A 16,734-nucleotide genomic window follows, 5' to 3' on the forward strand; every position below is an offset into this window, starting at 1 on the left:
TCTCACTCGAAAACCTACAGACCTTACACTTTTTACTAGTGTGCATTACACCGGTCCCTCTAAGCCCACTAGGCTCCACCTACCTTAAAACATAAACCTACTGTGTCCAGGTTTACTTCCACATTATCTTTTCTCACCTTCAAGACTTCTGGACCCAGCATCTAAGGGACTTGCAGTGGAGCAAGTAGGTGGGACAGGGAGGGAAGTCTGTGCGGTTTTGTGACTTCTTTCCTGCCTCCTCTCTAGGGAAGGCTTTGTACAGAGAAAACCGAGGAAATGGCCAGGGCTCCCAACAAGAGGCCCTAAGCTTAGGAGGACCCCATGTAACGCAGCTTAGCATTCCAGATGAAAACCCCAGCTGCAAGTGCTTCACATAAGCATTAGCCAAAGTGTTCTCGATTTCTACACCCAAACAAAGCACTAAATATTCTAGCATTCTCTATCTCTACACCCAAACAAGCGCTAAATATTCTAGCATTCTCTATTTCTACACCCAAACACTAAATATTCTTTTTCATAGCGGGAACTTCAAGAGTCTGTTATCTGCAAAGGGCAAAATGAATTCACGTGTAGGTTGATGGATGAACTGGGTGGGGGAGAGGGGGAGGAGGGGCAGAGGAAGAGTATCCTTACGTGTGTACCCACCAAGAGAAGGTAAGTGGGTATCTGTTGCATTACACTACTGACTTGAAAAATTGTCTTATTTTTCTGACTACAGTGCCCTTTGTGGTCCTAACTCGTTTTTTAGTCTTCAACCCAAATGCCCACCTCCACCACCACAGCTCCTGACCTTCCGTGGGAAAACAAACAGGCAAAGCTGTTTGATTATCAGCAGTGGAGACTTGGCTCAGTATGTTTCCACCAAAGGGGCAACAGACAGAAGTGCTTATGTTATTTCATTTGTCCTAAGACTTTTGGGGCCTGTAGTCAACCTTCCCTCCCTCCCCCAAATCCATTTCCTACACTGCTAATAGCATAACTAATCCTTATGGTGGCTTTCAATCCAGACTGTATGGGAGTATATGGGAATCAAATTCAAAAGAGGACATTTAGACGCCCACTCCTTACCAATTAAACACAACTTCTGGGTAAACTTTCCCAGGTGACGTCAAGGCACAGCTTTTTTTTTTTTTTTTTTTTAATGTTTATTTTTGAGACAGAGAGAGACAGAGCATGAACAGCAGAGGGTCAGAGAAAGGGAGACACAGAATCGGAGGCAGGCTCCAGGCTCCAAGCTGTCAGCACAGAGCCCGAGGCGGGGCTCGAACTCACAGACCGTGAGATCATGACCTGAGCCTAAGTCAGATGCTTAATCGACTGAGCCACCCAGGCGCCCCAAGGCACAGCTTTGAAACCATGTTCAGCCCTGAAGTTTGGGAGGAGTGAATTCCACTTCTTGCTCTGAGATACTTGTGATTTTTTTTTTAACGTTTATTATTGGGAGACAGAGCATGAACATGGCAGGGGCTAAGAGAGGGGGACACAGAATCTGAAGCAAGCTCCAAGCTCTGAGCTGTCAGCACAGAGCCGGACGCGGGGCTCAAACTCACGAACCGGGAGATCACAACCTGAGCTAGTCAGTCAATTAACCGACTGAGCCACACAGGCGCGCCTAAATTTATTGTTTTTAATCCCATCTCCCTGGCCAGTGAGATTTAAGGAGATACTGGCTGAGGGCTTCTGGGAAATTTTGTTCATTTTTCTGAGAACTTCTGAAAAATTCTTTTCTAGCTGGTGTGTAGAGGATATGAAGTCTGGAAGCGCCAACAGCCATTATTTACAAAGCCGCAGCCTAGAACAAAGTGGGAACTCAGAAGTGGGCGGGGAAAAAGTGATCACCCCTATGTCCTTGATGACATCACAAACCTCACACCAGGCAACGTCTCCAACCAGAACCACACCTCTGGTTCGTCACATTGGTTTGGCTGGGTCACCCTTCATCTGCAAGCTTAAGGACCCCAAATTAGAAAGCAGTACACAGAAACGGTGAAGTAAGGAAAAGGGTGGAATTTAATCTTTATTTACAGGACACTGCAAGATATGAGATTCCACAGAGAAATAAGAAACCCACCGAGAGGAGAAGCTTCATACAGTTTGTACAGTTCAGAACTGTTCAAGTATAGTTTCCATTGTAAAAAGTGCTACAATAACAAAACACATTTAAAAAGAGTTCTTAGTAGAGAAAACAGTAAGACAAACTTATACCAAACATAGTACACAACAAACAACTTTATGCCTCAGCTGTACAATCTAGAAGTTAAAGGTCCCGGGAGTGCCATCCTGAACTTGGAATGTGTAGCTTTCAGAGGTAGTTTCTGGCACAACATTTTGATCTTCTTCTTCCTGGAAGTATTAAAAAAACAAAACCAATCAATATAATCCCGCAAGTATGGCACATTTCTAAGCAGCAGCCTGCCTAGAAGTCTGTATTTACTCCTAAGGTCTTCACCTATGTTACCCCTCTAATCAATCCTATAACATATTTCAGTATTTCAAATAGTGATCGCAGAGCTGCTGAAAACTTGCCAATTCAGGAGTGCCTGGGAGAAGATTCTGAATGGATTCAGGAATGCTACCACAAGAACAAAAAAAAGATTTTCTTCCCCACCGGCCACTTTCCAGTAGGAAATGAAAAGGTTTATTAACTCCTGAGTGTGGTGATGGGGTTGGGCCCCTCCTCCATCAACTCCTACACAAACTTACTCTCCAGACATTCTAAAATCCCTATAAAGCTATTCATTTGAAAGTACAGTGGTGATTTAAAAAAATTTTTTTAAATCTCTCAAGATATGATCATCAAGCCAAATATTTGAGGAGCAAACATATACATTATGTCCTACTCACAGTGATATTTTGCTAAATTTAACAAGGTCACGAGGCTCATTTACAAAGTCTAAGGAGGGGCGCCTAGGTGGCGCAGTCGGTTAAGCGTCCGACTTCAGCCAGGTCACGATCTCGCGGTCCGTGAGTTCGAGCCCCGCGTCGGGCTCTGGGCTGATGGCTCGGAGCCTGGAGCCTGTTTCAGATTCTGTGTCTCCCTCTCTCTCTGCCCCTCCCCCGTTCATGCTCTGTCTCTCTCTATCCCAAAAATAAACAAACGTTGAAAAAAAAAAATTTTTAAAGTCTAAGGAGGGGCGCCTGGGTGGCTCAGTTAGTTAAGCATCTGACTTCAGCTCAGGCCATGGTCTCACGGTCTGTGAGTGCGAGCCCCATGTCGGGCTCTATGCTGTCAGTTCATAGCCTGGAGCCTGCTCCCGAGATTCTGTGTCTCCCTCTCTCTCTCTCTCTGCCCACCCCCATCCCCCACTCATGCTCTGTCTCTATCAAAAAATGAATAAATGTTTAAAAAAAAGTGTAAGGAAAAAATCTTATGGGCTTGACTTTGTGTATTTTCCAACTTCTGTTAACACTACCCTGTTACTCACCTCTACAGAGAAATACTTCTCAATCAAGTTTAATGAAGCTTTGTACACAGACTCATTTTCATGGTTTTGTAGAGCTTCAATTTTGTCCAAACCTCCGCATTCTTCAATCATTATACTGAGTTTCTCAGTTTCACCTAGTTTCTCAGCAGCCTAAAAAACATTCTCAGTTTACTTGAATTTACTGAATGTTCCATTTTAGTGATAAAAACAAAGTTTATGTTTGGCTGTTGATAATATGTATCAGACATACACTTGGAAGTTCCTGCCAATAACCCTATGAGATCATTTTATCTCCAGTTTACATTTTTTTAAAAATTCAAGGTGATCAGGTGCACCTCGGTGGCTCAGTCTGTTGAGCATCCAACTTCGGCTCAGGTCATGATCTCATGGCTTGTGAGTTCCAGCCTGGCATCAGGCTCTGTGCGGACAGCTCAGGGCCTGGAGCCTGCTTTGCATCTCTGTCTCCCTCTCTCTGCCCCTACCCCTCTCACGCTGTGTCTCTCTCTCTCAAAAATAAATAAACATTTTAAAAAGATCTTTTTTTTAAATTTAAGGTGATGAGATCTGTACTTGCTCTCAGCAGCTACTTTTGGAGATCTCAGAGATCTTCCAAGTAGTTCTCAGCAATTTCTATGCATCAAAATCATCCGGACAAATTTAAAAATGACACCATATCGGGTTGCCTGGGTGGCTCGGTAGGTTAAGCGTTCGACTTCAGCTCAGGTCATGATCTCCTGGTTCGTGGGTTCGAGCCCCGCGTCAGGCTCTGTGTTAACAGCTCAGAGCCTGGAGCCTGCTGTGGATTCTGTGTACCCCGCTCTTCTCTCTGCCCCTCCCTGCCCCTTGTACTCGGTCTCTCTCTTGCTCTCTCAAAAACAAACATTAAAAAAAAAACCAAAAAACCCACTACATCCAGGTTCAATTGATCTTTGATGGGAACAGAAAATTACTGTTTCATAAAAGCACCTCAGATAACACCAAAGTGTAGTCAAGGTGGAGAACCACCATCTAAGGGCAAAGATGGCCTATGCTGCATAAAAACAAATTTCCCTGAATGGATTATTTGCTGACATCAAGAATTTATTAGTATAAAAATGATATTATGGCCTTTTTTAAAGTCCTCAAATTAGAAGATAAATATTTACAGATGAAATAACTTTCTTCAAAATAACTTAGAGAGGGCTTGGGTAAGGGAAAGTAGGAAAACAGGCCAAATGTTGACAAATTATTTATGCTGGATGATGAATACACCAAGCATCATCATTCTAGACTCAACTCTTTGTAGGTAAAATTTCCATAATCAGAAGTCGTTAGGTAGGACCTACCTCCCACCAACCACTGTGACTAAGTGCCACACGCTAGGTCAATTAGGAATGGAATCAGAAAAAAAAACAATTAGATAACTAAGTCATCAAAATCTAATTTCACCAAAATTCAGTAGGATATTGGAGAATTAAAGATTCTTGACAATTTAGATGCGAATGAACAGTGTCCACATACGGATTTGATTTCAATTCAGGTCATCCACTTAGATCTCTTACAATCCCTTGTCACGTCTTACCAAGAGTGTGGCCCACATTAAAATAGCCTTTCTAATTCTGTGGCCTACTAAGTAAACTTAGCTGCCCTACCCTGAGTTTAAATCACTTATCATCAAGCCCAAATTCCAATGCTACCTTAACACCGACCTGAAAGATGTTCGAAATGGCATCCAGAATAACCAGAATGATTTTGGTATCTTTTGCAGTTAAGAGGTTCATCAATGGTTCTATTATGCCACAGTGAACGAGGTATACAATCTGCTCAACTGTTCCGCCACTCGTATAGTTGGTCACAGCCCACACAGCTTCCTTTTGTGTCTTAAAGTCTGCCTAATAAACATAAGGAAACAAGTTTACTTCAGAAACGATTGTAAAACTAAAGTTCCAAAAGTATTGTTTTAGAAAAACAAGGACACAAACTACCAACTGATTCCATCCAACCTTAAACGTAAGAGGTCACTGGCTACTATTTAGCAAAGAACTACAAGTAGAACCAGCACTGGCACATCAAGAATCTTATCAAGCACAGCTCTACCAAGTGTCCATCCATAAATACTAACATCCTTCGATTAAGTTAAGACTTCATCACCTTAGAGAGAACACCAACGAGGAATGGAACTAATCCATGATTCACAACTTGCTGTATCTGGTCCTGGCGACCAGCCGTGATGTTTGACATTGTCCACGTAGCTTCCTTCTGAATATTAGTTTTGGGGTTCGTTAGTAGGCTGGGAAAGACAGCAAGTGCTCCCGCATCTATTACAACCTGAGTCTGTTCATCTGTCCCAGTGACAATATTTCCTATGGCTCTTAGCGCAGGAGTCTGAAAAGGAAATGTAGATGCCAGCTGTTAACTTTTTTTTTTCAGCACTGCTCCAAAAGTCTACCCCAAAGGTTTTGTCAAGTCAGAGCCTCATCATGGCCCTAAAATAGGTAATATGTCAGTATCGGTTTATTAATTGACCATGCTTATGTTTTCTATTCTCATCTAAAAGTTAACAGCTGGGGTGGGGGCGTGGGGTGGGGAGGTGCCTGGGTAGCTCAGTCACAGTCAGTTAAGCATCCGACTTCAGCTCAGGTCATGATCTCATGGTTCGTGAGTTCAAGGCCCACGTTGGGCTCTGTGCTGACAACTTGGAGCCTGCTTCGGATTCTGTGTCTTCCACTCTCTCTGCCCCTTTACCACCCACACTCTCAAACATAAAATAAACACTCTCTCCCTCTGAAAAATAAACATTAAAAAAAACTTAATGTTAACAACTGGGGCACCTGGGTGGCTCAGCTGGCTGACTGTCCAAATCTTGATTTCAGCTCAGGTCATGATCCAAGTGTCATGGGATCAAGCCCCCCATCTAGCTCCCCATGGCGCGTGGAGGCTACTTAGGAATTCTCTCCCTCTGCCCCTTTCCCCTGGTCAAGCTCTCTCAAACTAACTAAACTAAACTAAACTAAACTAAACTAAACTAAGCTAAACAACCAACCAACTAACTAACTAAATAAATAAAAAAATGATAAAGTTAACAACTTACCACAATGGGCAATTCAGTAGCTCCTAGAAGCTTCACAAGTTGGGGCACAACTCCTGTTTTCACGACCATTTCAATCCGTTCATTTGGACCATCAGTAAGGTAGGAAATGGCCCAGCAGGTATCCGCTAATACTTCTGGATCATCATGATGCAGAAGACGAACTAAGGTAGGAAGAATCTGCTCAACAGCATCTAATGGGGGTGCAGGATTCTTGTTGCGACAAAGGTTCGAAAGTGTCCAAGTAAGGTTCCGTAAGTAACCACACTGAGGGGAAAGAAAAATGCAATGAGAGGTCCTCTGTATTTTGAGGAGATGAGAAAAACTGGAATCAAGAAGCGAGTAACCGGACTTATAACTTACTGCTAAAGATGACATATCAGGAACAGCAAGGAGCGCCAACAGCGGGTCAACTGCACCATACTTGATAACCAAGTCTCGGAAAACTGAACCATCACCTAAACAAAGGCAAGGTTAATTTGTAAACTATTTTTCTAGCACCATTAGTGTACAGTGACTGAATGGGTCTTAACACAAAGACAACACTGGGAAATCCCTAACTTACTTAGCCACCACTTTCACCCCTGATAAGCATGGGAAGAAAACAAACTTAAATCTTAACACGCAGGTCACTATTACTTATGATAAGCCACTTCTTCCAACCTCAGTAGGATTAGAAACAATCAGTCAAGAGAATTTTAAATCTGGGGCGCCCAGGTGGCTCAGTTGGTTAAGCATCCAACTTCGGTTCAGGTCACGATCTCAAAGTCAGAGAGTTCGAGCCTTGCCTTGGGCTCTGTGCTGACACCTCAGAGCCTGGAGCCTGTTTCAGATTCTGTGTCTCCCTCTCTCTCCCCCTCCCCCACTCACGCTCCCTCAAAAATAAACAAATAAACATTAAAAACAAAAACAAAAAACTCTCTTAAAAAAATCCGTTTTAAATCCAAGTACCTGCAATGTTTCCTAGAGCCCATACAGCTTGCTCACTGATGTGGGCATGGGAAGAGGCCAACAGAGAAATGAATGCTGGGATAGCACCTCCATCTACCACAGCCTTGGTCTGTTCTGATGTACCGGAAGCAATGTTAGTGAGGGCCCAAGCAGATTCGAACTGAATGGGGCTACAATCAGTTCTGCCCAAGAAGGACACAAATTTTGGAATCAAACCAGCTCGGATTATGTTGTCTATGGGAGGCTGTTTTTCCCTAGAAAGCAGTTTCCTAAGGGTAAGCAAAAAGAAAAATGAAAGTTGAGGAGGAATAACAAAAGTTTGTGTAAAAATCGATTTAAAATGGAATTCAAGAGTTTCGAACTATAGATAACCTTTTAAAGTCATGCAATAATGTTGAGATATCATGTAATTTAAGAGGAGATTAACAGACTGGTTGCAATGGTGCTACCCAGGTGGTGTCTTTAACTACCTCTTATCCAAAATTGAAGAATTACCGGTAACGGAAATTAGCCTCTTCACTGCATCCGCGGAAACTACTTTAGATCTTGTCACTTTAAAATTTCGGCAGTCTGACAGAATTACACTACCAGTGGGGTGACCTGTGTTTCCCTAACTACTGGTGAGGTTAAACATCTTTTCCTTCATCATTTGTCACTCGGATTTTTGAGCACACTGTCAAATTATAGAAATTATTCTTTGTTACAAATGTCACAAAATATTTGCGTTTGATGGAAACTGAGTAAATGCACCATTCTAACTGCATGTGCCAATCCCACTTACTGATTCCTTTCTCTGACACCACTTTGAAATGCCACTTTGACAAAACTTTGTAATTTACTTAAAAGGTATACCAAAAGGTTGACGGTGATTATCACTGGGGGTGGGTGGGACTTGAGGCAATCACAAAATTACAGTTTCACCTACGGAAAGACTCTAATGAAATCAGGCTTTTGGCCAAATTAACCTTTATCTTACCCATGCCATCTGTCTCTTTCCCAATAACAACAACAAAAATCTAAAAAGGCTGGTATCTTACTGATGTCATTCATGCTATAGCCGAAAAGACTTACCTAGCAGCTTGAGTAGCCTGGAGCTGGCTTTCCAAATTGTTGCTATTTATGCCTTTGACAATGTCATCAACAGACCAATTGACAGTGCCCTGCAAGGACAATGGGATCAATTTTGCAAATTATCATTTTTAAGATTAAATATAAACAATAAAATCTCTACCTGGCACTGTGAAGACCTTTTCTGTGAAGACCTTCTTAAAATCAGTTACTGTAAGTTTAGACTTCTGCGGAATTGTGGCTGTTAACTAAATATCCATTATTTTAGATGTAGAAGAGCACTCAAACTTGGTATTATGAATCCCTGGAATCTCAAATTATGGAGTATTAAAGCATTTTGTCACTAAAAGAGGAGACTGTGAACAATCTAGTAAATTAAATTAGAGCAGTTTGGACGTTGTTCTACATTAGTCTCAATCACCCACATTCAGATACGCTGTCAGGGAGAAAAGGATGCAGTTATATAGGCAACGTGCTAGGAATTTTCACATCGAAGCTTATAATCTATGCATTTCCACAGTACAGTGCTACAGAAATGTCTCATGTTGTGAACACCACAGAAGAGCTTGAGAACCAGTACTACAGTTAACTCAAAAAGACAGTGCCCCTTTTTCCATAAGAGCTTACAACTTAATAAGGGAAATGTGAAAAATAGACACCACAAAATAAGTGGCAAATATACACACATTCACTCTCCATTTGTGATGCACAGCTGGGGAGCTACGCGAATTCTGAAAAGGGGACATTTTTCCTACCAGGTTGATCAAGGAGTGCTGTAAGAAGATAGGATTTGAATATAGTACTCTACAGATAGCACATAGGTACTATTTCATGAAAAAAAAAAAAAAATATTTGGAGCTCTAAAGGAAAGCATAATGTAAAAAAAGCAGGACAGTTCCCAGTATCTTTTAAAGATAAAAAAAAAGATAATCTGAAAGTCTAAGATGGATCGATTTACAAAAATAAACCTTCCAGGGGCACCTGGCTGGCTCTGTTAGCGGAGCATGCAACTCTTGATCTCGGGGTTGTGAGTTGGAGCCCCACGTTGGGTGTGGAAATTACTCAAAAATAAAATCTTAAAATAAAACTTCCAAGAATATGGATTTAAAACTACCAAAGTTTTTGAGGTGTGTGGGTGACTCAGGTTAAGCATCCAAAACGATTTAGGTTCAGGTCATGATCTCACACTTGGGGAGATCAAGCCCTCATCAGGTTCTGCACTGATAGCACGGAGTTGCTTGGGCTTCCCTCTCTTCCTCCATGTCTCTCCCACAAGTGCATGTGCGCTCGCTCTCTCTCTCAAAATAAACGTTAAAAAAAAAACCTACCAAAGTTTTTTCAGCAGAGAAATAAGAAGTCTAAACAGTATTTCAAGAATATTTTTAGGTATATAGTGTGTGGCATAGAATGAAGGAAAAGATAAATTAGAAGATCACTGAAAATATTGCAGGAGAGGGGCACCTGGGTGGCTGAGTCAGTTAAGTGCCGGACTTCGGCTCAGGTCATGATCTCGTGGTTCGTGAATTCAAGCCCCTCATTGGGCTCTGTGTTGACAGCTCAGAGCCTGGAACCTGCTTCAGTTCTGTCTCTCTCTCTCTCTGCCCCTCCCCTGCTCATGCTCTGTCTCTCTCTCTCTCTCTTTCAAAAATAAACATTAAAAAAAGTTTTCTTTTAAATATCTCAGGAGGAAAAACATCTGAACAAAGATGGTGGAAAATACAAAAAAATAGAGAACATCCAAAAAATTGGAAAATGATTGGTTCTGGACACACTAACTTTCAGTTAACACTGGGATGGCCAGTCAAGGTACCGAACTGGTGGCTAGAAATGCAAGGAAACCTCAAGGGGGTTTAGAGCTAAAGGAGACCTTGGAATCAGTTATGGAGAGTGGGCAAGAAAGAAGACAACTCATTAGAATTACTGATTGGGGACAGAAAAAAAGATCTTCGCAAAGTTGATAGTTAAAACCATTAGGCTAGGAACGTTATTTAAATTCCTAAGAAAAGCACCATATTGATCTTCTGAATCGACCATAACTCATAACCTACTACATATTTACCTGGTTGTTGCGGTTTTCCTGCAGTGGGGAAGTTGCGTCATCAGGAAACGAGCTTACGTTTCTCCTTTTCAGCATCTGGTCATCCTTCTTAGCTTTCCTCAGCTCCACGTTAACTTCTATTCGGCGGCGCCTCATTTCCTTGAAAAAAGACACACCACTTCACCTATCTTATCAGTTTTTCTGGCCAAGTGAGAGCACTTATTTCAAATTTCCTCCAAGTTTTGACCCCTTCCCAAGTGTCTTTGCATTAAAAGAAAAAAATAGCACAGGAAAGCAACAGAAGGTACTCACTGTACTGTCTTTCCCCTTGTTCTTGAATCTGTTAAGGCGGGCAGCTGGTGAATTAGCATTCTCGTTGGTGGACATGGCTGTGAAACAAAGGGAGAAAGCTAGAAGACAGAGGAAAGGTAAGATTTCTCCTTCATCATTTTGCTTTGTCAGTAAGAGGAGCACTAACAGAATCATCAGGCATGTATTGCATCCACACTTGTCTATTAGAGGAGCAATTTCTGCCTTCAGCACTACGAAGCACTGAATTGGCCAAACTGTAGTAGTCCCCTCCCCTCCCAAGGGCCGAGACTTCCTGGAGCAGGGCTGTCCATCAGAAATAGAGTGCAAGCTGTATAAATTTCAATTTCCAGGTCTGCATTTTTCAAAAAGCAACAAATGAAATTAATTTTAACGTCTTATTTAGCCCAACACACCCAATATATTCTCATTCCAACATGTTATAATATTTCGAGTCATTGAGATATTTTACACTTTCTTCATACTAATCCTCCGAAACCTTGAAATCCTGTGCGTACTTTAAGCTTACAGCATATCCCAATTTGGACCAGCCACTTGGGTTGGCTGGCTACCACACTGGGCAGTGCAACTGGACTATTTCAATTAAATAGTTAATTGAAGACAAAGTAGGAGAACTGAGCTCACAGTTAAAATCAATGTCCTAGGGGAAATAAATCCAATATCCATCCTCTGGAGGCTCTATCTACTGTTTTTAAGTGGCCAAAATAGGTACATTCTCCACACTTGGAAATTAAGGAGAAACCTGGCTCCTCATTACACTACGGAACCTTCCCTAACATTTCCTGTCCACACTGAAAACTTGAGACGCAGTTGTCCACCTTCAGCATCTCATTTCATTTCCAGGAATTTCGAGTGAATGCACTTAATTAGGCGGATCTCAACTGTGCTTCATTCAGACTGAGATCTTTAAGAGCAATCGCCAAAAAGTGCCAAGTACAAGTCCCCCTTACAATTTGTTAGCTTTCATTCCGTGTTCTTTGACGAAACGGTGTCACAGCCCGCCCTGGGCCTGCGTATTAAGAGAGAGTTCTTCCAACTGCCACCCCCATCGCCAGGCCCTGCCCCTGCCCTCCACCCGGGAAGACGCAGCGGGGAACGGGCGGAGGAGGGGGCCGGGCCGCCTCCCCGGACTCTAGCCCTCGGGCCTCACCGATTTGCCGGGCCGCGATGCGCAAGGGCTCTCCGCTGCGGTTCGCACAGCCGCGGCGCCCTAAAGCCCAAGCACTCGCATCGCAAAACAGCCGCTTCGTCAACGAACGACGCCCCCGAGGCCTCGTCAACGAGGGAGGCCAAAGCCAGGTCGGGCGTGTACTCGGGCCCTCCCCTCCCGCCACCCGCAAGCGGAGCGCGGCCCGCAGCCCGCAGGCCTGCCGTTACGCTCCGGCCGGACTCCGGCCCGAGTTCGTACCTACACGGCCGGCTCAGGATTCCACAAGAGGCGGTGCGAGGCGCGCAGGGTGCAGGTCAGCCGCCCTGAAAACGTCCACCACGGCTCAGCCCAAAGACGGTGTGGCTCGTGCTGCCGGCCGGCGCGATTTAAATTTCCCGGTGTCCCCGCATTCCGATTGGCTGGTTCGAGTCTACGCCGTGTGCCCATTGGCGGATTTGAAAAACACGTTAGGGGGGTTGGTCATAGGGCCAAGAAGAAGCGAGGATAGCATCGCGAGATATGGGAGCGGCCGGGCAATCCCAGAGCACTTTGCAGTTCGGAGAGGAAAGACTCCAGATCCCAGCATGCAGCGGGCAAGTTCTCCGCCCTGCTTTGGCCCGAACCTCGGGTCTTTGCAGGGAGATTATGCAAGTGACGTCGCTCGCTGCTCGTTTGCCTGGGCGGCTGCTTCAACCAAAACACCACAAATGGTTTCCAAAATGATTCCCTTTAAAAACCTTGACATAGAGGAGGTAGATTAAAAAATATATATATTGATATAGAAACATACCGCTATGCGTTTTTTCCCTGCTAGGACACAGAAGGAACTTGGCAGGGGGTTCTGACCATTATGGAGAGAAGGGATAAGGCAGGCTTGTGTTACATTTTTTAGTTTTAATTTTTTTTAGCTTGTGTCGTAAAAGACTGCATAGAAGCCACAAATATGCTAACAAAAGGCTTTTTATGGCTTTTTCTTCAGACACTCATTTATTTTTAAATAATTTCAAATACAGAAGAATTACAAATCTTTATGCAGATTTGCCAAATTTTAACATTTTGCCACCTTTGCTATTTCTCTATGTACACACACGTGCATGTGTGTATAATACATGTATGGCTTTTACATTTACTTTCCAAACCATTTGAGAGTAACTTTCAGATATCATGTCCAAATACTCCAAATACTTAAGTGTGTATCTTCTTTTTTTTTAAGTTTATTTATTTTGAGAGCACAAGAGGGGGAGGGGCAGAGAGAGAAGGAGAGAGAATCCCAAGCAGACTCCACACCATCAACACAGACCCCCGACTTGGGACTCAATCTCACAAACCATGAGATCATGATCTGAGCCGAGATCGAGTCAGTTGCTTAACCTTCTGAGGCACCCACGTCCCCCTTCAGTACGTATCTTCTAATGACATTCTCTTATATGACCACATCACAGTCATCAAATTCAGGACAAATGAATTTTTTTTTTTTTTTTTTTTTTTTTTTTTTTTAGTAATCTCTACACCCAATGTGGGGCTCAAACTCATGGCCTGGAGATCAAGAGTCCCATGCTATCCTGGCTAAGCCAGCCAGGGACCCCAGGACAACTGAACTTTGACGCTATCATTTATTATATAGTCTGTGTTCAAGTTTTGACAATTGTTCCAATATGTTCTATGTGGTATTTTACACATTTCTGAATAACACGTTTGCATTCTCTTGCCTTGTACTTTTTTTTAAAGCATCACGAATGGTTATCAGAGCATCAGAATTAAATCTTTTTGGTTTTCTTTTTCGAATTTTTTTTTTTGTATTCTTAAAAGGGTGTTTTTAGAAATGTTGTTCTGGTTTATTTTTTAATATTAATAAATTCACTACAAATTATTTACGATAAATAAATTCATCTATTGTTGAAGGCATTTTGCCAGCCTCACTCATTGTGTCGCAGCCATGGGATTCATAGACGGTTTATTCTACTCCCACCTACTCAAGCAGCATGATCCCATCCCCCTAAGTGCAAAAATGTGAAAGGAATTCACCCCGAAACCGGTCACTGCAAGGGATTCTCTTGGCTACTGTGAATGGTTTAGAGGCAGGCATGTGACCTAAATTCATTCAGTTGGGAAGCCTATGCCTTTTGTTTAATGACTGGAGGTAGGAAAGCAGGCTCTGTTCTTCTGAACTGGGGGGTGTGAGGCCTAGACATCTGAATAGGACAGTTGTAGAGAAACTATGAAAGCTCTGATCAACAGCCTGCCCTACCTCTGAAGGTTGCAATTATATAACTTTGCAATTTTGTCATCCGACACACTTTCTTGGTTGTTTAAGCTGGTTATATCAGGTTTTCTTTTGCTTCAAAATACGGAGTACTATGTGCCCAAAGCTGTTCTAAATGTTTTACATATATTAATACATCTAATCTTCACAACTCTGTGTTGTAGCATTATTATTACCTGTACCATTTCACAGAAGAGAAGACTGAATCGTGAGTGGTTAAGTAGCTTGTCCTGTTTCACACAGTCAGTAAATGGCAGACGGGATTCCAACCCAGGCTGCCAGGCTCTCAACCACTATTCTATACCCTCACCTGAAAACAACCTGAAACAGAAATACAATGTGGAATCTGAGAGAGTTGCCTTTGAAAGATACAACGTTCCCCTGGGGTAACCATAGACCTTCCCTCTTAGCTCTTCTAGTTTGGATGGAGATTCAGGAGAGAGCCTTGTCTGGCCAGGACCAATCAGTACCTTCCTTCCCCAGACACAGGAATTCGTTTGGTGATAACGATGCAGCATAGTGCAATAAAATGTCTACGGAGGCCTTTGAGTGTGAGATATCCTCTCTCTTCTACAGGACTGTGTGTGCTAATAGTATAGCTGGAAACTGCTTTCAGGGAAGCAAACCCCAGTGTGCCCAAGTCTGAATAATTAGTTCGTCAAATTGTTCTTTCAAGTAAAAACTATGTTCCACTGAAAAAGTTAGTTTAGCCTGCAACTCAAACACCACACAATTGTTTTTTCTTCAAGAGAGAACCATTGTGGGGTGCTTGGCTGGCTTAGTTCCTAGAGCCAGCAACTCTTGACCTCGGGGGTTGTGAGTTCGAGCCCCAGCTGAGGTTGGAGATTGCTCACAAATGAAATGTTTTAAAAAAAAAAAAAAAAGTGCAGGGGCACCTGGGTGGCTCAGTGGGTTAAGTGTCCAACGTCAGCTCAGGTCATGAGTTAGCGCCCTGCGTTGGGCTCTGTGCTGACAGCTCAGAGCCTGGAGCCTGTTTCAGATTCTGTGTCTCCCTCTCTCTCTGCCCCTCCCCTGTTCGTGCTCTCTCTCCCAAGAACAAACATTAAAAAAACATTTTTTAAAATAAAAAAAGTGCAAAAAAAAGAGTCAACCATTGTATTTTGGTATGTGGTAGAAATGATTTATGCATATTTTGTCACACAAAATATTAAAAAGGTGTGCACTCAAGTGTGGGGATTTAATACAATTGACAATTCTTACAATCATCAAGGATATTCTTAAGTGAAGCTGGCTACCTCCACCCCCACCTTTGCCAGGGCACAAACATGAAGGATGACGATTACTACTTTGGTTCCACTGCCGTGGTTCACTGAGATGTGAATTTTACCCACTATCACTTCTGCACCACCAGTGCTACATGATGAGTGAATTGTTATTTACTAAATAGCGTCCTAGTTTTCATTAAAAGCATTTCCTGAACGACTCAGGGTCCACAGGTAATAAAAGTGACATACTGACACACAGACACATAAAATTTGAAAGATACATACCAATATGTTAACAGTGGTAAGCTCCAAATGATAGAATCATAGTCAATTTCAGTTTTCTTCATTTGGTTTACGCATACTTTATACAAGTTTACAACTAACAGGCGTTAGGTGTCTAAGGAGAAAACGAAATTGTCTATTTTTAAAAACCACGAATGCAGCATCTTTACATGCAACACGCATGGACATACTGGGCGTGGAAACAAAGTCTCTAAGTCTTTATCCAAGACCTAGGATGGGATAAAAACAAAATCCGTATTATTCTTTTATTGACGGACGTTGTTAAATCCATTTTCCCTTTAATCCGGAGGGAAAGAAGAGACGAGGGAGGAAAATGGATGTAAATGAGTAAGGGAGAAGGGCAGATTTGGGAGAGGAAAAAAAAGCCTGTTCACCCTGGAACCCCCCCAACTATTATCACATTGTGATAATAGTTTATCACAATGCTGTATGTAGAATAACTGCGGGAAAGAAAAGGGAGGAGAAGCTACAAGGGACGGGAAGGTTGCGGGTGTGTAGGTGAGGAAGGACCTCAGGCTCTGCGACAGGCGGCACTAGGCGGTCCCAGGGAACTTTGTAAAATGCAGACGCCCGGGCCCAGCCAGGGAATCAGAACGGAGGGAGGACAGGCATTGGAATTTCGTTTAAACTTCCCCAAGAGCGCGGAATGCGCAGCCAGGACAGACGACCTTCCGACAAGAACCGTACAGGTAGGAGGCCGCCCGGAGCTGCCCGCGTGCCGGCCACGCAGTCCCGGGGGCTGTGGGGTAGGCAAGGCCACGCGCAGGCGCACGGGGCCGCGGGCGACGGGCCGGGCTCAGCGCAGGGGGGCGCAGGCGCGCGGGGCCGCCGCTGGGGGCGGCTCCCAAATCGTACGGCGCCCGTCTCGAGGCCGCGGAGCTCGGGGCGGGGCGCGATGATGGCATCGCGTAAG

General features: G+C 43.4%; 1 protein-coding gene across 5 annotated transcripts; it reads right to left on the bottom strand.

The window, feature by feature from the left end:
- Nucleotides 1-1,992: 1,992 nt before the first annotated feature.
- On the bottom strand, nucleotides 1,993-12,404 carry KPNA2 (karyopherin subunit alpha 2). 5 transcript variants are annotated; one of them, XM_040452141.1, is made up of 11 exons: nucleotides 12,292-12,404; nucleotides 10,862-10,938; nucleotides 10,571-10,708; nucleotides 8,515-8,603; nucleotides 7,444-7,712; nucleotides 6,856-6,950; nucleotides 6,496-6,759; nucleotides 5,556-5,789; nucleotides 5,114-5,296; nucleotides 3,426-3,575; nucleotides 1,993-2,343 (listed from the first exon to the last, which is right to left on the bottom strand). In XM_040452141.1, exons 2-11 carry the CDS (start codon nucleotides 10,934-10,936, stop codon nucleotides 2,251-2,253), a joined length of 1,590 nt encoding a protein of 529 aa, XP_040308075.1. In that variant the 5' UTR covers nucleotides 10,937-10,938; nucleotides 12,292-12,404; the 3' UTR covers nucleotides 1,993-2,250. The 5 variants fall into 5 exon arrangements, with proteins under 5 accessions (XP_040308075.1, XP_040308072.1, XP_040308076.1 ...); XM_040452138.1 differs by having other exon boundaries at nucleotides 12,288-12,402; XM_040452142.1 differs by having other exon boundaries at nucleotides 10,862-10,959; nucleotides 12,288-12,400.
- Nucleotides 12,405-16,734: the final 4,330 nt, after the last annotated feature.

This window comes from Herpailurus yagouaroundi, unplaced genomic scaffold (assembly GCF_014898765.1).
Source record: "Herpailurus yagouaroundi ecotype Mexico unplaced genomic scaffold, PumYag 206, whole genome shotgun sequence".
NCBI lineage: Eukaryota > Metazoa > Chordata > Mammalia > Carnivora > Felidae > Herpailurus > Herpailurus yagouaroundi.

Bases quoted from the DNA above. Each gene is read 5' to 3' on its own strand.
- KPNA2 (XM_040452141.1), bottom strand. From the start codon at position 10,936: ATGTCCACCAACGAGAATGCTAATTCACCAGCTGCCCGCCTTAACAGA. The intron at 10,709-10,861 runs GTGAGTACCTTC...TCTTTTTTCAAG, and splicing joins ACAAGGGGAAAGACAGTACA to GAAATGAGGCGCCGCCGAAT. The intron at 8,604-10,570 runs GTAAATATGTAG...TTGTCCTTGCAG, and splicing joins AGGAAAACCGCAACAACCAG to GGCACTGTCAATTGGTCTGT.